Source organism: Dipodomys merriami, unplaced genomic scaffold, assembly GCF_024711535.1.
Source record: "Dipodomys merriami isolate MVZ:Mamm:240054 unplaced genomic scaffold, mDipMer1.0.p SCAF_22, whole genome shotgun sequence".
NCBI lineage: Eukaryota > Metazoa > Chordata > Mammalia > Rodentia > Heteromyidae > Dipodomys > Dipodomys merriami.
In genome coordinates, this window is record NW_027203604.1 from 18,851,579 (window position 1) to 18,874,289 (window position 22,711).

The window sequence follows — 22,711 nt, forward strand, 5'->3', positions numbered from 1 at the left end:
CACAGGCAGGGCAGGGAGGTGCAAGGGGAGGAGGCTGAGGCCCGCAGCCAGGACTGCAGAGTGAGAAGGGAAGCCGAGCTGCAGTGTGGCCGGGAACCTGGGGAGCCCCGGAGAAGGAGCCACTACAACAGGCATCTCGCTCCTCTAGGCATCCAAATCACAACCACGTCACAGGCCCACAGCAGAGCTTCGCGCCCACCCTTGAAGGTGGCACTACAGAGCCTCCTAGGAAACATAGGCATTCCATTGAAGACTCAGAGAATCTAGGGGCCTGCACCAGCGCAGAGCGGCTACATAGCCCCTAGTGTGTGAGGGAGAGTGAATGGGGCGGAATTGCAACAAGGGCCAGGTAAGAAGGGATGAAGCAGAAGGGACAGAAAACAGTGGCCTGGCCTCAGGAAAAAGGAAATGCACCAGACGGGTGAGGTCTGGACCAGGGGGAAAGCAAGAACAGGCCTAGGAGCCGCTCCCTCCAAGCCAGGCTGGAGGAATTCGGGGCTGTAGGAAAGAAAGGGTGGAGGCTGCTAGACAGAAGCGTGGGGGCGAGTCGGGGAGATAAGCGAGGGCGGGACTAAGTGGAAATGAGAGGCGGGGCCTAGGGGAAAGAGTGGGCGGGGCCGGAGGGGGAAGAAGGCCGGGGGCGGGAAGCCAGAAAGAGGACAGAGGAGAGGGTGGGCTGGAGATGGGGATCCAAGAGGGATGAAATAAGGGAACAAGTACATGAGTGGGGAGGAGAGGGTGGGAGTAAAAGTAAGGGCTGCACAGAAGGGAAAAGTGAGAGCAGGCTGGGGACGAGGGAAGAAAGACATAAAGACGGTGGGAAGGTGGTGGGTGAGAAGAGAGGGCAGGGACAAGGGAAAAGCGAGGGGGCGGAGTGGAGCAAGGGGTGGGGCCGAGGGAGGAAGCCGGTGGGGGAGAGCAGGGGAAGAATACGGGGGTTGAAGAGGGGTGGAGGGAGAAAAAAAGGGGCAGTGAGTAGGCGGGGCCAGGGAGAGGGCGGGGCCAGGGAGAAACCAGGAACAGGTGTGGGGGAGGGGGGACGAATCAGGGGAGGGAAGGGAAGCCAGGGACCCGAGAAGCCCGGAACACGAAGGGGGGGGGGGATAGGTAAGTGAAGCCAAGGGGCGTGGTCTCGAGGCGGGGGGGGGCAGAAGAGGCCTTGAGCAGGTGGGGGGGACCAACAGGGGCACGGCCTCGAGGCCGGGGGCGGGGCCTGGAGAAGCCAAGCCAGGGGCAGTTAGGAGGGACCCAGGGGGGAGGGTGAAGCCGGAGGGTATTGCCTAGATGCCTTGGGGTGGCCTTGACGTCGGGGGATGGGGCCAGGAGAACCCAGAGACAGGAATTGGGGGGGGGGACACAAGCAAGAGAGTGAAGTCAGGAGCGAGGCCTCGGTGACAGAGGTGGGGCCGGGAGAAACCGGGGGCAGGTGAGGGGTGGGGGGAGGAAGCGAGGCTAGGGGGGCGTTGCCTTGACAGGGAGGGGGGCATGGGGGGAAGGAGGGAGCAGGACTGGGAGAAGCCACAGGCAGGAATGGGGGGGAGGAAACGAGTGAAGCCAGGGGGCGTGGTCTCGGTGCGGGGGCGTGGCCTGGGGACGGAGGGGGGGGCCGGGAGAAGCTAGGGGCAGGTGTGGGGGAGAGGGAGGGAAGCGCGGGGGGGGGTGAAGGGGAGCATCCAGGAGGCGGGGCGCCGGGGGCGGGGCCGGAGGGAGAAGCGAGGGGCTCTCGCCGAGGGGGGCGGGGGGGAGTGACGAGGTCCGGGGACCGGGGCGGCGTGGGGAAGGGCGACATCCGAGGGCGCCCTGCGGGGGGATGCCCGGGCTGCGCGGAGAGGGGGCGCCGGGGCGGCGGGCGGGCCTGGGTCCGGCCTTACCTGTCAGGCGGATCTTGATGCTGGAGCCGTTCCTGCGCGTCCCGGGGTTCGACATCTCCCGCCAACGTTCCGGCAACCGTGGATCCAGCGCCGCCGCCGCCCCCCGGCCCGGCCCGGCCCAGCCCCGCCGGCGCCGCCGCCTCAAGGTTACGGCTCCAGGCTGGGCGCCGGGGTCCGAGCCGGGACACGAACTCCGCGGCCCAGGCGTCGGGGCGGCCGACAGGGTGGTCGAGCCGGGGGTGTGTGTGGGAGGGGGGGGTTCCGTGCTCGGCCCCACACCCCGACCCTTGGTCCTGCCAGACGAGCCCGGACCGCAGCTCCCGCTGCCGCCGCCGCCTTCTCCTCCTCCTCCTCGTCGTCCTCCGCCTCCTTAGAGCCGGACGCCCGCCGCCCTCGCCGCTTCCGCCGCGCTGCCGCCTCCCGGAGCCGCACGCGCGCCCGCCGCCGCGCCGGCCCGGCCCTGCGCGCCCCCGAGCCTGCGTGCGCGTGCGCCCCCGGCACGTCGGGGCGGGGCGCGCCTCTGCGTCACCCGTCACCCGCGGGCGCGTGGGGCCCTGAGCCGTGCAGCCGCCCCGGAGAGGCGGCGAAAGTCAGGCCTGTGGGTGCTCGCCGAGCTCAGGAGGGCTTCGGTCCGGCTCGCCATCGCCTCTGCATGTGTTTTGTTTGTTTTGTCTGACTTTGCATTGTTCAGATGGGGTCTTGTACTTTTTGCCCAGCTGATCTTGAACCTGGATCTTCCTCCCTCCACCTCCTGAGTTGCTGCTGGGAGTATGGGCGTGAGCCACCGTGTTTTTATATGGAATTCGTAATAGAACTGACAAGGAGACATGGAGACGGGGTTGTTGGTGCAAATAAAAGACAAGGGAAAGTTATGAAACCGGCCAGTTGTCTAGAATATGGAATTAAGTTATTTTGTTAAAAAGAAATTGCCCTGGAAGTTGAAAAGGGAAAGCTGCAGTTAGGCACCAGGGGCTCACACCTGAAAGTCTAGCTGCTTAGAAGGCTGAAGCCTGGAGGTACTTGGTTCGAGGCCAGCTACGGCAGAAGTCTTTGAGATTCTTATCTCCATTAACCAGCCAAAAAAAAAGGGCAGGCTGCAAGTGTGGCTCAAGTGGTTGAGCACCAGCAAAACAAGCCCTGAGTGAAGCCCTGATTTCAAATCCTAGTACCAGCAAAGTTCTTGCCTTGGCTTCTCACTCAGAAGATTCCTAGGGTTTGGGTAGTGCCTATAAATCAGGACTAATCTTCAGGCTGTACACAAAAAGAAAGTCTGTATGTGCTGTAGACCAAAGCCTCAAGGATGACAGAGTCCTATAGGGCCGGGCATGATGGCACATGGCTGGCTACTCAGCAAGCCAGAGGTAGGAGTGAAGTCTGAGGCCACCCTTGGCAAAAAATATTGAGACCCTCTCCAAGAAATAAAGTGCAAAGCTGGGCACTGGTGGCTCATGCCTGTAATCCTAGCTACTCAGGAGGCTGAGATCTGAGGATCACCGTTCAAAGCCAGCCTGGGCAGGAAAGACCATGAGACTTTTATCTCCAATAAACCACTAGAAAACCAGAAGTGGCGCTGTGGCTCAAGTGGTAGAGCACTACCCTTGAGCTGAATTGCTAAGGGACAGTGCCCAGGCCCAGAGTTCAAGCCCCACAACTGACAAAAAAATAATAATAATAACGAAAGTACAAAAGAGTTGGGGGTGAGATTCAAGTGATAGAGCACCTGCCTCTTGAGCAAAAGCCCTGAGTTCAAACCTAGTACCAAAGGAGAGCGCCTGTAATCTACTTTTCATTCCTCCTGTTCTGATTTCCTGGTCACCCAAACATTTTTACTTAAACCTAGAGAGTAATAAACTATTTTGCTTCTTAAAATGCATTTCCAGCCCACAAAATACATAGCAAACTTAATTCCAACACACTCAAGAACCATGAGAGATCCCAGAGCAATGACTTCCCTGACAACTTCCAGAGTAGGGCTGTCAGACAGACATAAGCTTGATGGGCTGACATGCTCTCCTACTTGCTAGCCTGAGACCCTTTAAATCTCTGGATGTCCAACTTCCTCATCTATAAACCAGAGATTGACACCAACTCAGGCTTATAAATAGTACAAATACAGATATTCAGCTGGGCATGGTGGCATACACCTGTAAATTCTAGCACTTGAGAGGTTGAGGCAGGAAGATCATGAGTCTAGAGTACAGCGTGATCTAGATACCAAGACCCTGCCTTCTAAACACAACAAAACACAAGGTTGAGAAGTAGAAAGGCCCTGGCTTCCCCATTCCCTAGTACAGAAGAGATGGTGGGAGAGAGAAGCAGAGAGAGGGAGGAGAGAAGGGAGAGAGGATATCCATGAAAGTACTTTACAAAGAAATCGTTTAAGTGATAGTAAATGATAGTTCTTGATCTCAGCAGATTTGTACCTCAACTGTCACGAGAGAAAATGTTTCCTCCATAGAATTTCTCCACTGAAAGCAGTGACTGACCAGGATTCCCTTTCCTCTCTCTCTCCATTGGGAAACAAAAACAAAGAAGTTAAAGGTTTTCTAAATAGTCCAGTTCCTCAAGGACAAGTGAATTAGCAATTGGACAGTTTCCCGTTTATGAATCACTCCATGTGAACAAGACTGTTTTCTTTGGAGGAGAGCAGCTCTGATAAGGAAACGCCTTTTCCTCCCAGGTAACTCCCAGACCCTTTATCAGACTCGTACTGTGTGAGGCCGGGTTTGGTGATGCTCAACACCAAGCTGTGATTCTAGCTGCTTGGGAGACCAGAGGTGGGAGGATCGTGGTGTGACGTCAGCATTGGGCAAAAGAGTGAGCTCCTGCCAGAAAGATAACTAAAGCAAAAAGGGTTTGGGAGTGTGACTCAAGTGGTAGAGAACCTGCCTATCAAGTGTCAAGACTGAGTTCAAACCCCAGTACTGATTCAAAAAAAAAAAAACCCCAATTTTCATTGTATGATTGTAAGTAGTGTAATTCAGAAATACAGGTTTAGAATCCAAAGGTCAGATGACATTATGTAATGTATCTGAGGTTTCTAATATTTTTTTCATTACTTAAAAAAAATCTATGAATGAGAAATTGGGGATTAGTCAACTCTGTCTCAACTAGAAGCCAGGAGTTAGTTGAAAAGTATTCTAGAATTTTCTATATGTAAAATGTCACATATATGATTTATAAATAGTACATAAACTGTTTCCCCTTCCTTTTTTAAACAGTCTCCCTATATAGCCCAAACTGGCCTGAAACTTCACTGTCCTCCTGCCTCAGTCTCCCAAACTCTAATGTTACAGGTATGTACCACTAGCTCCAGCTCACCCCGGGACTCGAACTCAGGAACCTGTATTCTCCCTTCCTTAGCTTTTTCACTCAAGGCTAACATTCTAACTTGAACCATACCTCTGCCTTCAGCTTTTTTGCTAGTAAAATAAACCTAAGACTCTTTTGGACTTGCCTGCCTGAGCTGGCCTCAAACTGCGATCCTCACATTGCAGCCTCCACAGAAGCTAGGATAACAGGCGTGCCCAGCTTCACCCTTTTATTCCTTGATTCACCAGATCAAGATTCTCCCATTATGAAAGAGTTTGTAATTAAGTCTTCTCCTGTGTGTCCATTTTTGAAGATACTATTTTCCCATATCTGGGCTTTTATTAGTTTATATTAGTTACATAAGTTTGGGGGGGGCTTTCAACTGATATTTCCAGGTATGTTTACAATGTGTTCCTCTCCCCCCCACACACACTTCCTAAAGGTTTCATTGTTCTATCTTCATATATGCAAACAAACTACTTCATTTATTCTCTCATCCTTGTCGGCCCAACCCCCTTCTGCTAGTATTCACCCCCAAAGCCTGCTTCTCCTTCCTTGCCCCCAACCCACTGCTGGTCACCAGCTCTCACAGAAGGGCTTGGAGCCATTTTCTTAGAGCTGTATTTCTAAATTGTTCACTTCTTCCTTTCCCCTTCCAAGAAGTTGCACTCGTGTTCTGGGTCTACCTGCAAATGCAAGTATGTACACAGGTAGACACACATACATGGGGATGGTTGTGTGTGTTAAGAAACTTTGTTGACAACCATGTTTCCACCAATGTTGGGCAAGGACACGGGCGCAGGACTCTTTGCCTGCTCCTCCACTCTGCCCTCCATCAGTGTTCAGCTAGACTTGGGCACCATCATGGAGGATAGCAGAGACCATGGCTCTTCCGTGCTGCAGGACTGAGGGGCAGCCGCGTGCAAGGTCTGTTGTTCCAGGGGTTTGCTCACCCAGGGCTAGATGATCACCACTCACTCCTTCCTTCCTGTCATTGTTACCCTGCCAGTCACCCCAAAAGGCTAAGTCCAGGCCCAAGGGCATCCAGCCAGAAGGTGACTAACAGCCTGGATATACACCCAGGCCAAGTCCTAAAAGCAAATTGCTGCTTTTTTTAAAACCTTGCTAGACCAGCTGGTGATCAGTAACTCCCAACTACAAAAGTCCCTTTGTGTCACCACCAGAATAAAGAATAGTTAAGTAAGAAAGAGGCAAGAGGCTAACCTTCAGTGGAATCAAAGTTAGACCACATGGGCAGAGGGACTAAACTTCAAGAGTTTGCAACTGTTTTGTCTTTAAAAATTTGCATAATGGTGTCTCATAACCCTAGCTACTGGAGAGGCTGAGATGGGAAGGATTGCAGTTTGAGGCCAGCCCAAGCAAAAGAAAAGGCAGGGGGAACCCCTCCCCCAGCTCAATCAAAAACTAGGCACCGTGGTGCACACCAGCTCCACTGTAGTAGAGGAATGTAAGACTTTTTTTTTTTCCTGGACAAAAATGAGATCCCATCTCAAAAATAAATAGCACAAAGCCGGGCGCTGGTGGCTCACGCCTGTAATCCTAGCTACTCAGGAGGCTGAGATCTGAGGATCGCGGTTCAAAGCCAGCCCGGGCAGGAGAGACCGTGAGACTCCCTATCTCCAATAAACCACCAGAAAATCGGAAGTGGCGCTGTAGCTCAAGTGGTAGAGCGCTCGCCTTGAGCTGAAGAGCTGAGGGACAGCGCCCAGGCCCAGAGTTCAAGCCCCCACAGCCGACCAAAAAAATAAAAAATAAAAAAATAAATAGCACAGAAAAGGACTAGAGGTGTGGCTCAGTATTAAAGAATGTCTTCCTAGCAAGTATGAGGCTCTGAGTTCAAACCCCTGGACTGAAAAAAGAAACCTGTCAGATATAATTTGTAAACAGCCTTCCAACTTTAATCTACAAATGGGAGAAATGATGCTTTTGAAATGTTCAGAAAGCAGCCAAATGTGGTGGCAAATGCCTCTAATTCCAGAGGCAAATGCCTCTAAATTCTCTGTCGGGAGACAGAGATATGAGAATCACAACTGGAGGCTGTCCTGGGCAACAATAGTGCAAGACCCTCTCTAAAAAGCATGGTAAAAGCAAAAGGACTGGGGGGCGTGGTTCAAGTGGTAGAGCACTTGCCTAGAGAGTGAGGCCCTAGTTAGCAGGGGAAAAAAAAAGTAGAAAAAGAATGTGATCCTAATCAAATTAAAAATATGTGTGGAATCTGGCCAGGAAGCAGAGAACAGGAAGTCACCGGGTCCTCACATCCCTTCCCCATGGGCTCGGACCCTTTGGGGGACTTTTCAGATCCCAAACCATACTAAGAGGTGAAAGCACTGAACATTTTATTAAGTTTTAAAAAGTTTTCCATCTGTGACACTCAGATATTGGGGTATTGCCTCTCAAAGAAGTTAGCCTAGAATACCTGGATTTCAGTCTCAATTCAGAGACTGATATCAGGACCTCCGGCTCTCAGTCATGGCAGAGGATGGAGAAAATGATGGTTTGTTTTGTTTTTTCTCTTCAGGGAAGACAGGCACCAGGGGCCCAGCCTGTTACACCTCGTTTGCTGCCAGTGGCCAGGAGCCCCCTCTGAGGACAGAGCCTGGAAACACTTCAAGTGCAGTTTTGTCTGTGGTGAAACATACATCATAAAGATCTCCCACCTTCACCATTTGAAAGAAGAGTTCCATGGCATTAAGAACATTCACATGCTGGACGCAGTAGCTCACACCTGTAATCCCAGCTGCTTGGGAGGCAGAGATCGAGAGCATCACGGTTCAACAGCAGCCTGGGCAAAAAGTTAACAAGACTTCATTTTAATTAATAAGTCAGACAAGGTATCTGATGTGGATGAGGCATGGAGAGGAAGATCATGCTGCAAGGCTGGACCTGGGCAAAATCTCAAGAACCTATCTGAAAAATAACTAAAGCCTAAAGGGCTGGGGATGTGGTAGAACACCTGCCCAACTAAACCTCTTTTCTTTACACATACATAACACAAAATAAAATCAATGGACAAATAAAGAGTGCCTAATTGAAACCCCAAGTCCAAACCACAAGGCATTACTTCATACTCATGAGGACAATGACTATCCAAACCACTAGAAAATACCAAGTGCTGGTCAGGAAACCTTCAACACTGCTGTAGCAATGAAAAGACACATTTACTGTGAAAAACTATATGGAAATTCTTCAAAAGCTAAAAAAACAGATACCAGCCTGGTACCAGTGGCTCACACTTGTAATTCTAGCTACTCAGGAGGCTGAACCAGAAGTATCCAGGTTCAAGGCCAGCCTGGGTAAGAAAAGTGAGACTTCATCTCTAAAATAACCAGACAAGGCCCAACTGCAAAAAACCAGGCTGGAGGTGTGGCCATGAGTAAGCACACTGAACAAGAGTGAAGCCCTGAGTACAAACCCTAGCCCCAGGAAACAAAAGAAAACAAAACCAAAAACAGAACACCTTATGACCCACCAATTCCACTTGCGAATTGAAAGCTGGAGCTCTAATAGATTATTTGTTCAGTCATGTTCATAGCAGTGTTATTCAGAATACTCAAATAGAAGCCACCTGAGTCCACTGATGGATGCATTCTAAACAAGATATAGTATATATATATATATATATATATATATATATATATATATATATATTCGATGGAATATTCTGTTTTGAAAAAAAAAAAAAAAAGAATGAAGGGCTGGGCAGGGTAGTACATGCCTACAAGCCCAGCACCTTGGAAAGGGGAAATCAGGGTTCAACAGCTCATGCAAAAAGTGAGCAGACCCTCATCTCAACAGACAATCTACGTGTGGTGGCTCACATCTGTTGTCTTATCTACTTAGCAGGAGTAGGGGAGAAAATTGTAGTTTGAGCCCAGCCTTAGGGAAAAACCCATCCGACACTATCCAAAATTAACTAAAACAAAAAGAGCTGGAGATTATCATTCAGCAGCGGATTGCCTAGCAAGTGTGAGACCCAGAGTTCCAACTCTGGTATTGCCAACAACAATAAATAATCAAACTCTGACACAAGCTTTAACTTGGGTGAACTGGAGTAGATAAATGCCAGTCATAGGGAGAAGGATGGTGAATTCCACACAGAGTCCTATGACCAGCCAAGTCCACAGGGACACATGGGAGAACAAGAAAAAAAAGAAAACATTTTTAGAGGTCCTGGGTTTTGAACTCAGGGACTCAGGTTTGCCAGGCCAGTGCTCCCTGTCCCACCCTATCCTCTCCAAAAGGTGGCAAGGAAAGCATGATTTCGCCAGAAATGACTCAACGCTTGTCATCCTAGCCCACTCAGGAGGCTGAGATCTTAAGGATCGAGGTTTGAAGCCAGCCTGAGCAGGGAAATCGGTAAGACGAGTCTTATCTCCACTTCCAAAAAAATGCCAGAAAGTAGAGCTGTGGCTCAAGTGGTAGAGTGCCAACTTTGAGCACACACTCAGCGACAGCCTCTAGGCCCTGAGTTCAAGCCCCAGGACTGACGCACACATGTACACAAGACAAGTTGCACAGTACTCACCTCCTCCTCCCCAGTAGGGTGGAGTGGGGGGTGCAGGGTCCTGGGGCTCACTCACCTCGTTGAAGTGTTTGTCCAAGATGGTCAGTGCACTCTGGCCCACGCGGTGGTTGTTGTGCATTAGCAGCGCCTCAATGCGGTCCACGCCGCCCAGCTCTTCCATCAAGAGCCGCAGGCGTTCCTGCTGCTGCGTCTTTTTGGCTGCCTAAGGCGGGGGGGAGAGGGGGGGCAGCTCCTGAGACCCTCGGCGCCCTGAAGGGGGGACCCTCTACCCAGCTTTCATGTCACCTCAGGGGACCAGACCCAGGACCCCCAGGGTGACTGGAAATGGCACCACCTTCTCCCTGCCACATACTTGTGATATACCGAATACATAATATGATATATAGATTACATAATGCCCTCTGCAGAACACAGAAATTACATGCATATAAATCCATGCACATTCATGTAAAACATGTATGTATCAGCGCATGCTTCTTTGCTATTCACTTATGCCTATTTTCATTGCACAAAATAGAGTATTTCGAGACTACATGGGTATTTATACCAAATATACATATACACAATTTTTTTCTGTCATACTGTGGTTTGAACTCAAAATTTCATGCTTGCCAGGTAAGTGCTCTACACCCTGAGCCATGTTCCCAGCCTTTTAGTTTGCCAGATGGGATTTTGCCCAGGCCATCCTTAGACCATGATCGATCTCCACCTCCCAAACTGCTGGAATTATATGCATATACTACCACACTTGGTCTTAGGATGATGTCTTTTTTTTTTTTTTTTAGCTAAATACATTTTTATGACTAGTTTGTAAAAATGGTCTTCTAATTAATGGGAAGTTGTGTTTTGGGAGCTTTGTTTTTAACTGTATTTTTTTTTCCCTTTCTTCTTTGGTACTGGGGATCCAACCCCAGGACTTGCAAGGCAGGTACTATATCCTAGCCCTGGAAGTTTTTATTTTTGGTGCCAGTCCTGGGTCTTGAACTGTCTCTGAGCTTCTTTTACTCAAGGCTAGTATTCTACCACTTGAATCACACCTCCACTTCTGGCTTTTTTGGCAGTTCAGTGGAGAGTTCAGCAGAGTTTCCTGCCTGGGCTTCAAAATGCAGTCCTCATATCTCATCTCCTGAATAGCTAAGTGCCCAGTGTGGAAGTCATTTTAAATATGGAATTTCAAGTAACGTGGATGATCAGTCCTGTGCCCCCTGGAGCCTCAGGAGAGAAATCAGGAGCCCCCGCATCACAGAAGCCGCCTCGTGGCAAAGAACAAAGTCCTTGGAGCAAACAACCTGAGTTGTTTTGCTCACAACATCCCTCACTGTGCTGTGGGTGGGGAGGGGACTCAGAAGGTCTTTTCATCACTGAGACCAATAAGGTGACAAATAAATAGTGTAAAAATAAATAGTGTAAAAAATATGGGAGTTAAAAAAGGAAGTTGGTGGTCAAGTACTTACAAGGCTCTGGGTTCTAGCCCAGCACTAGAAAAACCTAGTGAGCCATCAGAGAGGAAAGTAATAAGAAACATGGAGGCCAGGTTTGGAAGGTGTCCCAAATATAATAAATGACACTTTGCTGGCCAGGAGAATAACATTCCCAAAGAATGGACAGTAAAGACAAAAGGTTGGAGAAACAAATGCTGCATTTTATGACAGGAGGGAAATGGGCCAAATGGCTTATTTGGAGGTGGGGAAAGACAGAGGAGAAGAAAAAAAGTACTTTGGCATCATTCTCCTGAAGAGCCCCCCCACTTTTTTGGTCGGTTGTGGGGCTTGACCTCTGGGCCTGGGCACTGTCCCTTAGCCCTTCAGCTCAAGGCAAGTGCTCTACCACTTGAGTCACAGTGTCACTTCTAGTTTTCTGAGTGGTTTATTGCATATTAAGAGTCTCACGGACTTTCCTGCCCTGGCTGGCTTTGAACCACGATCCTCAGATCTCAGCCTCCTGAGTAGCTAGGATTATAGGCATGAGCCACTGGCATCTGGCTGAAGAGCCCTTTTATTACAATTTTATGAGCAGCAGCACAAAAATAGGCTATTGGTCAAATTAAACATACTCGAAGTGCCTTTGTTTTGGCAGGGCTTGCCTGTCTAAATCTTGATAGCCTCAAGCCCTGTATGAAGGTTCAAAGTCAGTTACTGGCTGGAGCAAAGAAATGGAAGCAAAGGTAGGAGGGTTGCAATCTGAGGCTAGCACCGAGCAAAAGTGTGAGACCCTACCTGAAAAATAACTAATGTAAAAAGAGCTAGAAGTATGCCTCAAGTGGTAGAATCTGCCTAGAAAGCACGAGGCCCTGAGTTCAAATGCTAGTACTACCAAAAGGAAGGAGATACAGATTTGCCCTTTTTTTTTTTTTTTGCAAACTTTTAGAACATGATCCTCCCACCTATGATCTCTTATATTAATTAATTAGGATGACAGGCACCCATACTATTAGGCTGAGATGAGCTTTCTGTAACTTTTGCCCAGTCTGGCCTCCAATCACAATCCTCCAGATCTCTATCTCCTGAGTAGCTGGGATTCCAATCACAGGTGTGAGCCACAGTGCTTGCCCCCCACCCCCACCCCAGGTGACACCTTAACTAAACCTTATGCGTCACCAACCCTGAAGCAGAACATACTAGCTAAGCCAGCCCTAGATTCCTAACTCCAGAAACACAAATATTTGTGTTAAGACACTACTGAGGCTGGCTGTGGTAGTGCATAGCTACCCTGGAGGCAGAGGTAGGAGGAATGTGATAGGAGGCCAAGCCAGGCAAAGTTAGTATGAGACCCTTTCTGCAGAAGGATTGGGGAGGGGGTGTGGCTTAGGAGTTTGAGTTCAATTGATGGGAATTTGTGATGCAGCAATATAGAAGAAACTCAAACAGTACTTAAAATAGTGGATTTAATTTTGGTATATGTGAGAGCTAAGACTTTTCTAGAATCACGGGTCAGTGCTTTGCAGTCCCTTCCCCACTCACAGGCACACAGGTGGATGGAGCACAAGGTTACCACCATCCTCAGGATTTACTGCTGCTAACTTCTTGCCCCTCCCTGGAGCAAGGCTGTTTTAATGGGCCGGCTGCTCACTGGCTTTGCCCCATTTTAAACATTCTGTGGGTTTCTCTACCTTACACAGAACTAATCACTGCCTCCTGTCTGCCAGGCCCTGCAGGCCTCATCATCCAGCATTTCCAGGCCTGAGCTCCCACTATACCCTCTCCTCCAATACCCACACCACTCCTGGTTCACTCCCTCACAGCTCTGCTCAGAGGCCATTCCTATCCTGTCGCAGGTGAAGGTTCCTCTTACTCCCTACCTGGACCTGAGATGTTTGCAGAATGTGTGGACAGGTGGGACAGTGAGGGTGAGCTATAATCCTAGCTACTCAGGAGGCTGAGATCTGAGGGTTGCAGTTCAAAGCCTGCCCAGGCAGGAAACATCGGTGAGACTCTTATCTCCAACTAACCACTAGCAAAACTGGAAGTGGTACTGTGGCTCAAGTGGTAAAGCACTAGCCTTGAGCTGAAGAGCTAAGGGACAGTGTCCAGGCCCAAAGTTCAAATTCCACAACTGACAATAAATGAATACATTAAAATAAAAGAAGTATTTGAGGTAAGGAAATGACATAGTCATCCTGGACTTGCCTAGCAAGTGTGAGACTCCCAAATCAATTCCTAGTGCCAACCACCCCCCCTCCAAAAAAAAAAACAAATGTAAGCACATGAGAAACTTGTGGGCAGGGAGGGGAAAATTGGGGGAAAGCAAAGGAAGGGGGCTATTGTCCAAAAAAAAAATGTACTCATTACCTGACTTATGAAATGGTAGCCCCCTTGTACAACACCTTACTGGTAAAATTATGTTAAGAAACAAAAGTAAAATAAGAATGTAGACGGGGAGACGCAGGTTTGCACACACCTGGAGGATACAGGCGATGACATCGAGGAGGAGAAGGAGCAGCCGCACGTCGGGGGCCTTGAGCAGATTCACCAGCGGCCCCAAAACACCCGAGTAGACGAGCTGGAACAACTGGTCCACCGAGGCCCCTGTGACGAAGTTAGCCACTGTCCACACTGCCTCCTTCTGGACCCGGAATTCTCCCTGCAGGAACATAATGTTTACATTCTCAGGATCCTGGAAAAACGGAAGGTTTGCTTTCCAGGCAGGCTGGCGACAGCCAGCACTGGGTCACTTCTGCAGAATGTCCTGGCTGCCTTTTTTTTTTTTTTTTTCAAGGACAGGGAATTGAACTCAAGAATCTTGTGCTTGCTAGGCATATGCTCCAGCATTTGAGCCACACTCCCAACTGTGTTTTGCTTTAGTTATTTTTCACACAGGGTCTAGAGTTTTTGTGTGTGGGGGCACAATCTGCCTATCTATGCTTCCTTGTGTCTGGAACCACAGGTGTGTACCACCTGTGTGTTCTCACTCACTTTCTAACCAGGCTGGCCTCAAGCTGTGATCCTCCCATTCCTTGCACTTGTCCCTGCCTCTAGTTCTGGATCAGGAAATGGCGCCTATATAAAGCCATGAAACCCTCAGTCAGGCAAGGAGGCAGGGAGACTAAGGTAGCTTCTTCCCTAGGTCTGTCTGCAGAGACAGAAATAGTCCAGCCACAAATATAAACTAGGAATTACACTTGGACTTTTCCAATGGCAGTGGCTTACAGCTACACTTCTCATCTTTCTCACCCAATAAAAAGTTGGACAAGTTCCATGACGGACACACAGATGTCATCCAGGGGACAGAGTCAGGCCAGAGGTAACAACAAGACTTTAAATACTGCTCAATGAATCCTTCATGTGCAGCAAGAGTGTTTGGCCCTGGAGATATGGGCATAATTTATCATGGACCTTCTGTTCCTGGGCAGAGAGCTCATCTCGTTTTATGATTGGGGAAAGTTACCCTCTATGTGAAATAAAATCAAATATGCAAGTTCTGAAGTCAGGCATGGTGGTACAAACCTGTAATCCCAGCTATCAGGAAATTAAAGTGGAAGGATCTTACGTTCAAGGCTAGTCTTGGCTACATTAGTGAGACCAGTGGCATGAGACCCTAAGTTCAAACCTTGGTACCTCAGGGAAAAAAAATGCATTTCCTCAACCATAGGAGGCAGGCTAGGAGTACCAAGAGATGAGAAGAGGCCATTGGATTGCATACGTGCCTCAATTTCCCTCCCTGATGGTCTTCCCACTGCAGCCCAATTGCACGCAGGTAGCGTAATCACAAGTCATTCATTAAAAGGTGGCAAAAGGAAACTCAGACAGCAGGAATTGCTCTTAAGGAGAGTCTCTCCCTCTTCAAATTGGAGTTTAACCTAAGGTCTCAGGCTTACTGGCCAGACACTCTACCATTTGAACCACACCAGCAGTCCTTTTATTTTTTGCACAGTCTCACATTTTCTGGAGCCAAGGGGTCCCTATCCATTGACATAAGCTTGTTTTGTCTGGTGACAAAACAGAATGGCCAGAACTAGGCTTCCCTTTCTAGCCTGCAATGACCGGGAGGCCTGGGCCTCTGGGAGATGTCTCAGGCTGGAGGGCTACGTGTGCTACTTACATCTCTCAGCATCCTCACCAAAGCAGGCAGGACATCACTTGCGATCAGCTGCTGGATGTGGTGGCGGGGCCCGGCGGCCACGTTGCTCAGGGCCCACATGGCCTCCTTCTGGATGGAGGATTTGGGGTGCTTCAGGAGCTGGGGCAGCACCTTCAGCACTCCCGCATCTATGGCCATCTGCGTCTGCTCGTCCGTTCCAGTGACGACGTTGCCCATGGTGCGGAGAGAAGGGGTCTGGAAGAGCCAGGCGAGAGACAAAGCTATCATCATGTGAAACCCATGCCCTCCCAAACATGAAGACCGGACTCACATGCCCAGGGTCAGCTTGGGAACCATACTCATGACCCTTGTCATGCAACAAATCATGGGTGGCTGTTTTCCATCTAGTTTCAGGTTCTTGCTGGCTTTCTACAATAGTGGCTCTATTGGCTAAGGGGCAAGGGACACCTTTAGCAAGGAATGCTGCTGACTTGTGCACACCTGTCATCCCAGCTCTGCGGAAGGAAGGCATTAATAGGAGGATGGTGGTCCAGGCTACTCTGGGCAAAAGCATGAGACCCTATCAAAAATTAAACTAAAGCAGAAAGGGCTGAGGGCATGGCTCAAGTGGTAGAGGGCTTTCCTAGCCAGCAAGAGGCTCTGAGTTCAAACCCTGGTAACTAAAGTAAAAAGGAAATGCTGCCACTTGCATTACTTTTCAACTGGGGAAAACACTAAGCCAGTGACAGTGCAGATCACGTTTGTATTTGGTATTTGTGACTGCTTATTTCTAAGTGGGACATAGGAGAGCCCAATGGCATTGCCCGGTATGCTCACAGGCTGCCTCCCAGTGACCCTGAAGGTCTGCAGGATGGCTAATGATTGGACTCAAGGCAACAAATGCTGTAGAAGACTGACCATGGATTGATCTGAGTTTCTCTGCCCCTGGGACAAGGGAGTCTGTTAACCATTCCAGAGTTTTCCTAGCTTATCAGAATTGTACACCTGCTATTCCATGGAGAAGCAGCTCCGCAGGTCAATCACAGCCTTGACAGGGCAGCTTCAACTGGGCCCCCAACACTTCTATAAAAGCTTGTCTGTACATAGACGAGAAAGAACTAAGCAACCCAAAGACAGTGATGGGAAAGGAGGAATGAGAGGGAAACAGGGAACGGCTTACACTAAGCAAAAGGAAAGAAATGTAATCATCACCTGATGTGGAAGAAATAATTTGTCAAAGCTCATAGAATTCACAAACTTTATAGACCATGATAATGGCAATTTGCCTTGTGATGGTTAAAATGGGTTTGTGACTTTAAGTGTCATTATTCCACATTACTGTGAAATATGTGAAATTTATGTAATCACCTAATCTCAATTTTTTAAAAAAAGTGAGAGAAGGGATGGGTTAGGAACGCTGGGTGACAATGTTGTCAGACACCTTGTATTCATATACTGTTTTGTAGAATGAGAAGTTCTTTGTACAACTACTTAAAAATAATAAAAATATGTAAAAAAAAGCATTCAGATTTTAAAGTAATTGTGTCTTGTTAATGAGTAATGACATCGAAAGGCGACACAGTGCATAGTAAAAGGAAGTTGTTATAAGTGGGATACATTAAGGAGTAAGTAGGTTTTCTTAAGGAGATTGCTTTAAATATTAAAAATCAAAAACTTAATGTAGTAGTGAAAGTAACATGTATTCAGTGTAGTGTTGTTTTGTTAATAAAGTGAGATGTCTTACTAAAAAAAAAAAAAGGTTGTCTGTAAAAAGTGGGCATGGTGGCACATGCCTGTAATTCCAGTTACATGAGAAGCAGAAATAAAAGGATCTCAGTTCCAGGGCCAGTCAAGGCAAAAGTTAGTGAAACAGTATCTCGAAAACAAACTGGAAGGATGAGGGATATCTCTAATCCCAGCTCCTCAAGAGGTGGAGGCAGAAAGACTGAGGCTGGCCAAGGCAAAAGCTGGAGACTCTATGCAAATATCAAACAAACAACAGATCTGGGGATGTGGCTCAAGTGGTAGAACTTAGCGAGTGATAGGCCACCTGGGTAATAGGACACTAACTCAGAGGAGATGACCACTACTTGACCATATACCAAGCCAGCACCCACAACTCAGAACAGTAGGTACTTGTTCAAAGTGTCCATAATGCTTTTACCTGCATCTAGGTAATCTGAGAAGCCACTGGGGAGAGAAGAGGAAATCTCCCCTTATATTTACCTAAGAAATCCAAATTATACAACAAGAAGGCAAGAATGCAAGGATGGTTCCGGACTGGCAGGATTCTAAGCCATTTTTCACTTGGTTCATTTTTCTAGTTATCAGATTAAAAAAGAGAAAGCTCCTGGAACAGTCAGATCAAAAGGGATTCCAGCCTTCCTTTGGCTAGAGAGCAGCAAGAAACAGAGTAATGTCCACAGGAAACTGAGCTCCAGGTAAAGGATTTGAACTGGCTGAGAAGAAATGGGGTACAAGGCAGGGGTGACATTTACCAAGACATTGAGCTCTGGGACGGTCATGAGTTCCACCAGCCGGGGCAGGACTCCCATGCGGACCACCTGTTCAATGCGCTCATTGTGGCCATCGGTGAGATAGGACAGGGCCCAGCAGGTGTCTGACAGGATCTCATTGTCCAGGTGGCGCAGGAGGAGAGTGAGACGGGGCAGCATCAGCATCACGGCCTCCTTGCTGGGATATGGGTTCTTGTTACGGCACAGGTTAGACAAGGTCCACGTGAGGTTGCGCAGAAAGCCAATCTGTAACCAGGCCCAAGGGGAAAGGATGTAAGTGGCAGCATGCCCTCCCTATGTGTCTGGGATCCATGTGACAGACCAAGCCCCAGCCAAAGAGTTTGTGCATTGTGTTTGAGGCTGCTGTGCAGATGAAGGATTCAAATGCTACCTGGAGAGTCCTTCAGAGAGGACAGTCCTTCAAAATGTCCTCTCCCATATTACTCGCTTGATGACTTAATTTCATTTTCCTCAACAAAAATCTCAAGTAGGAATTCCTCACTCCTTCTGCCATTCTAGTTCTCTGCCTCTGTTTCCTTTCTTCCATCCATCTTTCCCTCCATCCTTTTTCTTCTCCTCCCTTCCTTTCTCCTTTCTCTCCTTCCTTTCTCTGGCAATTGAGCTCAGAGTCTCACTTGCTAAGTCAAATACTCTTTTTTTTGGGGTCCAGTCGTGGGGTTTGAACTCAGGGCCTGGGCGCTGTCCCTCAGCTCTTCAGCTCAAGGCTAGCACTCTACCATTTGAGCCACAGCGCCACTTCTGGCTTTTTCTTTTCTGCTTATGTGGTGCTGAGGAATTGAACCCAGGGCCTCAAGCATGCAAGGCAAGCGTTGTACCACTGAGCCACCTTTCCAGCCCTCAAATACTCTTAATTGAGCCACATCCCACTGCTTTTGCTTTTAGTTTTTAGGTTGTCTTGTCTTCAGACAGGGTCTCATACTTTTGCCTGAACAGGCCGTGGACTATAAACTGCCTATTTGCCCCGCCCCTTGTAGCTGAGATCATAGTCATGAGTCACCATACCTGGCTAGAACCCAGTTTCTAAACCACAAAACTTCTAAACATAATTTCCTCTCTTGTTAACACCCGAATGAACTTTGACCCTAGGCCTCAAATCTAGCCCCTAATAACTATGATCAAAACTGGAGATTATCTGTCTGGGCCTCCCGAATAGAAGATGGTCAAGTGGTAGAGTGCTTTCCCTGGCAAGTATGAGGCTCAGAGTTCAAATCTCAGCATTGCAGGAAAATAGGAAAAAAAACCCAAAACTGTAACGGACCTCTGCTAGTTACCTCAGAGACATGTGCTATTGGTCCCTAGTGACAAATCTAACTCAGTCTTCAGCCAAAATACACTGAGTCCCCGAGCCCTATCAGAAAGGTCTAGCCTGCAGCCCATAGGCCAGCTATGATACGGAAGTCCTTTCCCCTGCTTCTCACCCAGAAATGGTCAGCTTCCTGGGTGTGGTGGTTTAAAGACACTCACTGGTATGTCTGACGTCATAAGGTCCAGAAGGTGTGGGATGGCATTGCTGGAGATAACGAGGTCTCTGAATTCTGGGCCATCGCCTACAAATAGATCAAAACATGACATCCAAAGGGAGAACAAAGCAAATTTTGCAATGGGTGTCTGACTTCAAAAGTTCGTACAAAGGATCAGAGACTACAAGTTTGTCAGGATACTAGGCAAGCCAGGAACCAGGTCCTGGCTCTCCCGGGTCTGCTGGATGTACATTCCCAACAGGACAGACAGGTGCCACTCGGCAGCTGGCAGCAGAGGCAGGGGCAGAGGCTTCAGCATGCAGAAATACCTTCCAAACGCAATTCAAAGCAAAATCTTGGGGTGCACAGGGGTTGGCAATCAGCCAGGAAGGGTGATTCAGGTAGGCTCACGATTTTGCCCATCAGATTGAAATCTCTTGTGAAGTTGGGATGGCAGGTTTGTGCCACAACACCTGCCTTATCGAGGGGGTCTGGCTAAGTTTTTACCCAGGCTGACCTGGAACTAGGATTCTCCTATCTTCACCTCCTGTCTAGCTGGTATACAGGAGTGAGCCACTAGGGCTGGCTCCTCAACTTCTATCTTCAGCCATTAAAGGAAGACATATCATGTTTATACCATATCATGTTTATACCACCCAGTCTTGACTGCTTGTTACTGCATCCAGCAAGATGAGAGGTCACCAGGCGCCGGTGGCTCATGCCTGTAATCCTAGCTACTCAGGAGGCTGAGATCTGAGGATCGTGGTTCAAAGCCAGCCTGAGTAGAAAAGTCCGTGAGACTCTTATCTCCAATTAACCACTAGAAAACCGGAAGTGGCGCTGTGGCTCGAGGTAGAGCGCTAGCCTTGAGCTGAAGAGCGCAGAGACAGCGCCCAAGCCCAGAGTTTAATCCCCAAAACAACAACAATAACAGCAAAGATGAGAGGTAATATCTGTAATGCATGCATCACCTCTGCAAGCATTGTTTTTTTGTTGTTTTTGTGTGTGTGTGTCTCGGTCTTGGTGCCTGAACTCTGGGCCTGGGCACTGTCCCTCAGCTCCTCAGCTCAAGGCTAGCACTCTTCCACTTGAGCCACAGTGCCACTTCCAGTTTTTTCTGTTTATGTGGTACTGAGGAATAATGGAACCCAGGGCCTCATGCATGCAAGGCAAGCACTCTACCACTGAGCCACCTTCCTAGCCCCTCTGCGAGTATTGTTAAAGACATTAATTTATGTCCTGCTTGCTAGTGTTTATGCTGGCTCCATGAGAATGGCTTGCTGTTTTTCTGTACTTGAAATTGCTAAGATCTGGCCCATCTTAATTTGCCAAAAACCCTGATGGGAAGCTGGGTGCTAGTGGCTCAGGGGTATAATTCCAGCTGCTCAGTTGAAATTTGAGGATTGTGATTCAAAGCCGGCCCAGACAAACAAATCTCCAAGTCTCTTCAGCTCTAATTAACCAGCAAAAAATCCAGAACTAGAGACATAGCTCACATGATAGTGTTAACTATGAGCAGGGAGGGAAAAAAGCCCAGGCAAGAGCATGAAGCTCTGAGTTCGAGTCCCATTATCACCACACATGCCCCCCCTACATGCATACACACTGAGGGACTCAGGTGAGCTTTTTCCCCCTAGAGAACATTTGATTTCAGCCAGAAAACACAGGACTTTCAACCCTTCTGCCATTAATTTCCTACCTTGTGCTTTCACAGAGCATACAGGGAGTAAAGTATCAAACCCCAAATCCACACAAGGATTTTAAGATTGCTTTTTTGGCCTTTTTTTTTGTGGGGCGGGGGGAGTAGGGAGGGGAGAATGTGCTGAAGTTCGGACTCAAGACTTCAAACTTGTTCACAAATGCTCTACCTTTGAGCCAGGTGCCCACCCCTCCCCCTTTTTATTTTCAGAGTCCCTGGCTTTTGCCCAGGATTGACCTTAGAGATCCCCCTCCCTCCATCTCCCAAGTAGTAAGGATTACAGGGATACCTCACCAGGTCGGGTTTGTGAGATAAGTTCTTGATAACTATTTGGGGCTGGGTTGGCCTTGAATTGCATTCCTGTCTCCACCTCCTAAGTAGCTGGAATTACAGGTGTGAGACACCATGCATGGCCTACTTTTAAATTTTACTTTTTTTTTTGCAGTACTAGGGATTGAACCCAAGATCTTATCCATGCTAGATAGGCAGTCTCGGTCTTAAGGGAGACCCAAGGCTGCATTTTTAGGGCTTTTTACTCCAAACTAAGGAAATAAGTTTATAAATGTAATTATCTTTACCTATTTGTACACAAAGGTTTCAATTCAATGTATCAGTACATGCACAACACATATTAACCAGTCAGGGCTTTCAGGGTTCGGGCTATGTAAGGTAGGGCCTTAACTCCCTCCCCTGCCCCCCACCTGCATAAGGCGGACTTGTGTTTTGGGGCAGGTGTCCTTTGGAAAACTGTAACGTTAGTATGCTGTGCAACATCTACTTTCAGCTTCTGTTTGTCATCTCTGAACTTAGCTATGATTTTCAAAATAACATTGTCTCTTCCCCAGTGCTTCAAGGGGTGCCCGGGATGTCAGGTGCACCCTACTACCCAAACAAGCTGCTCCAAGGAGAGCGTCTCACCTGCGATGTTGCCGAGGGCCCAGGCAGCCTGCTCACACACCGTCATGTGGGGGGAGGACAGGAGCTCCACCAGGGACTGGACGGCGCCAGCTTCCACCACGGCACGGGTCTGCTCCGTAGTCCCGGAGGCTACATTGGTCAGAGCCCAGGCAGCCTCTAACTGCAGGTGGGGGTGCAGCGAGTGCTTCAGGAACTCCACCAGCCTGGGAATGAGCCCGGCGTCCACGATCACTTTCAGAGGAGGGTTCTTCTCCTGGGAGAGCATCTTTCTGTGCAGTGAAAAAGGTCAGGTCAGGGAGGGATGAAGACCCTCCTTTCTAGATGCACATAAAGGAACATCTGTTCCGATACCTTTGTGATATTATATAGACATAGACACACACACACACATATATATATATATAAATACATATACACACATATCTACATCCATATTTATATTGCAGTGCTGGGGACCCACACCAGCAAGCTCAATAGCCACCACTGCCACCAGACCCTGCCCTGCCATAAAGTCCCACCCCCTGCCAAACCACACCCCTACATCCAAAGCCTCACCCCCTAATGAACAGATGGGGCAAACCCCTTGGCCAGACTTCCTTCAGAATCTGTTGTTCAGGCTGCAGCACTAGCTCTGCAGCCCTGAAACACAGCAGCAGCATTTCACCTTCAGGTATTATCTATGAGCTACATTCCTGCAGAGGCCGATGTAAATGAAGTCATTCATCTCTGTCAACACATGGCATCTATTAAGTTGCCCTCAAGGACAAGGTAGCCCAGCCATCTGCTTTTGAAGGCAGGAGCCTTTCCATGAATTTTATGGGTATTTTACCAATCCCAAGATGCCACAGACC

General features: G+C 48.6%; 2 protein-coding genes and 1 long non-coding RNA gene across 5 annotated transcripts in view; 1 reads left to right on the forward strand and 2 right to left on the reverse strand.

Annotated features, from left to right (window-relative positions):
• The window catches only part of Smurf1 (SMAD specific E3 ubiquitin protein ligase 1), an 87,013-nt gene extending 84,746 nt beyond the window's left edge, over positions 1 to 2,267 (reverse strand). For both annotated transcript variants that reach the window (XM_070033555.1, XM_070033554.1), the window contains exon 1: positions 1,872 to 2,267. In XM_070033555.1, coding sequence (XP_069889656.1) covers positions 1,872 to 1,926 — 55 coding nt within the window. In that variant the 5' untranslated portion in view covers positions 1,927 to 2,267. The remainder of the gene's footprint in view (positions 1 to 1,871) is intronic.
• On the forward strand, positions 1 to 7,808 carry LOC138834820 (uncharacterized). The gene is made up of 4 exons (XR_011374268.1): positions 1 to 349; positions 4,287 to 4,551; positions 5,093 to 5,167; positions 7,723 to 7,808. It is a non-coding gene; the product is annotated as an uncharacterized lncRNA (long non-coding RNA).
• Kpna7 (karyopherin subunit alpha 7) overlaps positions 7,746 to 22,711 on the reverse strand; it is a 22,179-nt gene continuing 7,213 nt past the window's right edge. The window contains exons 4-11 of one of the 2 annotated variants that reach the window (XM_070033557.1): positions 21,861 to 22,129; positions 19,248 to 19,330; positions 17,745 to 18,008; positions 15,268 to 15,501; positions 13,627 to 13,809; positions 9,785 to 9,931; positions 7,930 to 7,986; positions 7,746 to 7,827 (exon numbers count right to left, since the gene is read on the reverse strand). In XM_070033557.1, coding sequence (XP_069889658.1) covers positions 7,969 to 7,986; positions 9,785 to 9,931; positions 13,627 to 13,809; positions 15,268 to 15,501; positions 17,745 to 18,008; positions 19,248 to 19,330; positions 21,861 to 22,129 — 1,198 coding nt within the window. In that variant the 3' untranslated portion in view covers positions 7,746 to 7,827; positions 7,930 to 7,968. Of the gene's footprint in view, positions 7,828 to 7,898; positions 7,987 to 9,784; positions 9,932 to 13,626; positions 13,810 to 15,267; positions 15,502 to 17,744; positions 18,009 to 19,247; positions 19,331 to 21,860; positions 22,130 to 22,711 lie in introns of those variants that run through there. The other variant, XM_070033556.1, reaches the window with a different exon arrangement.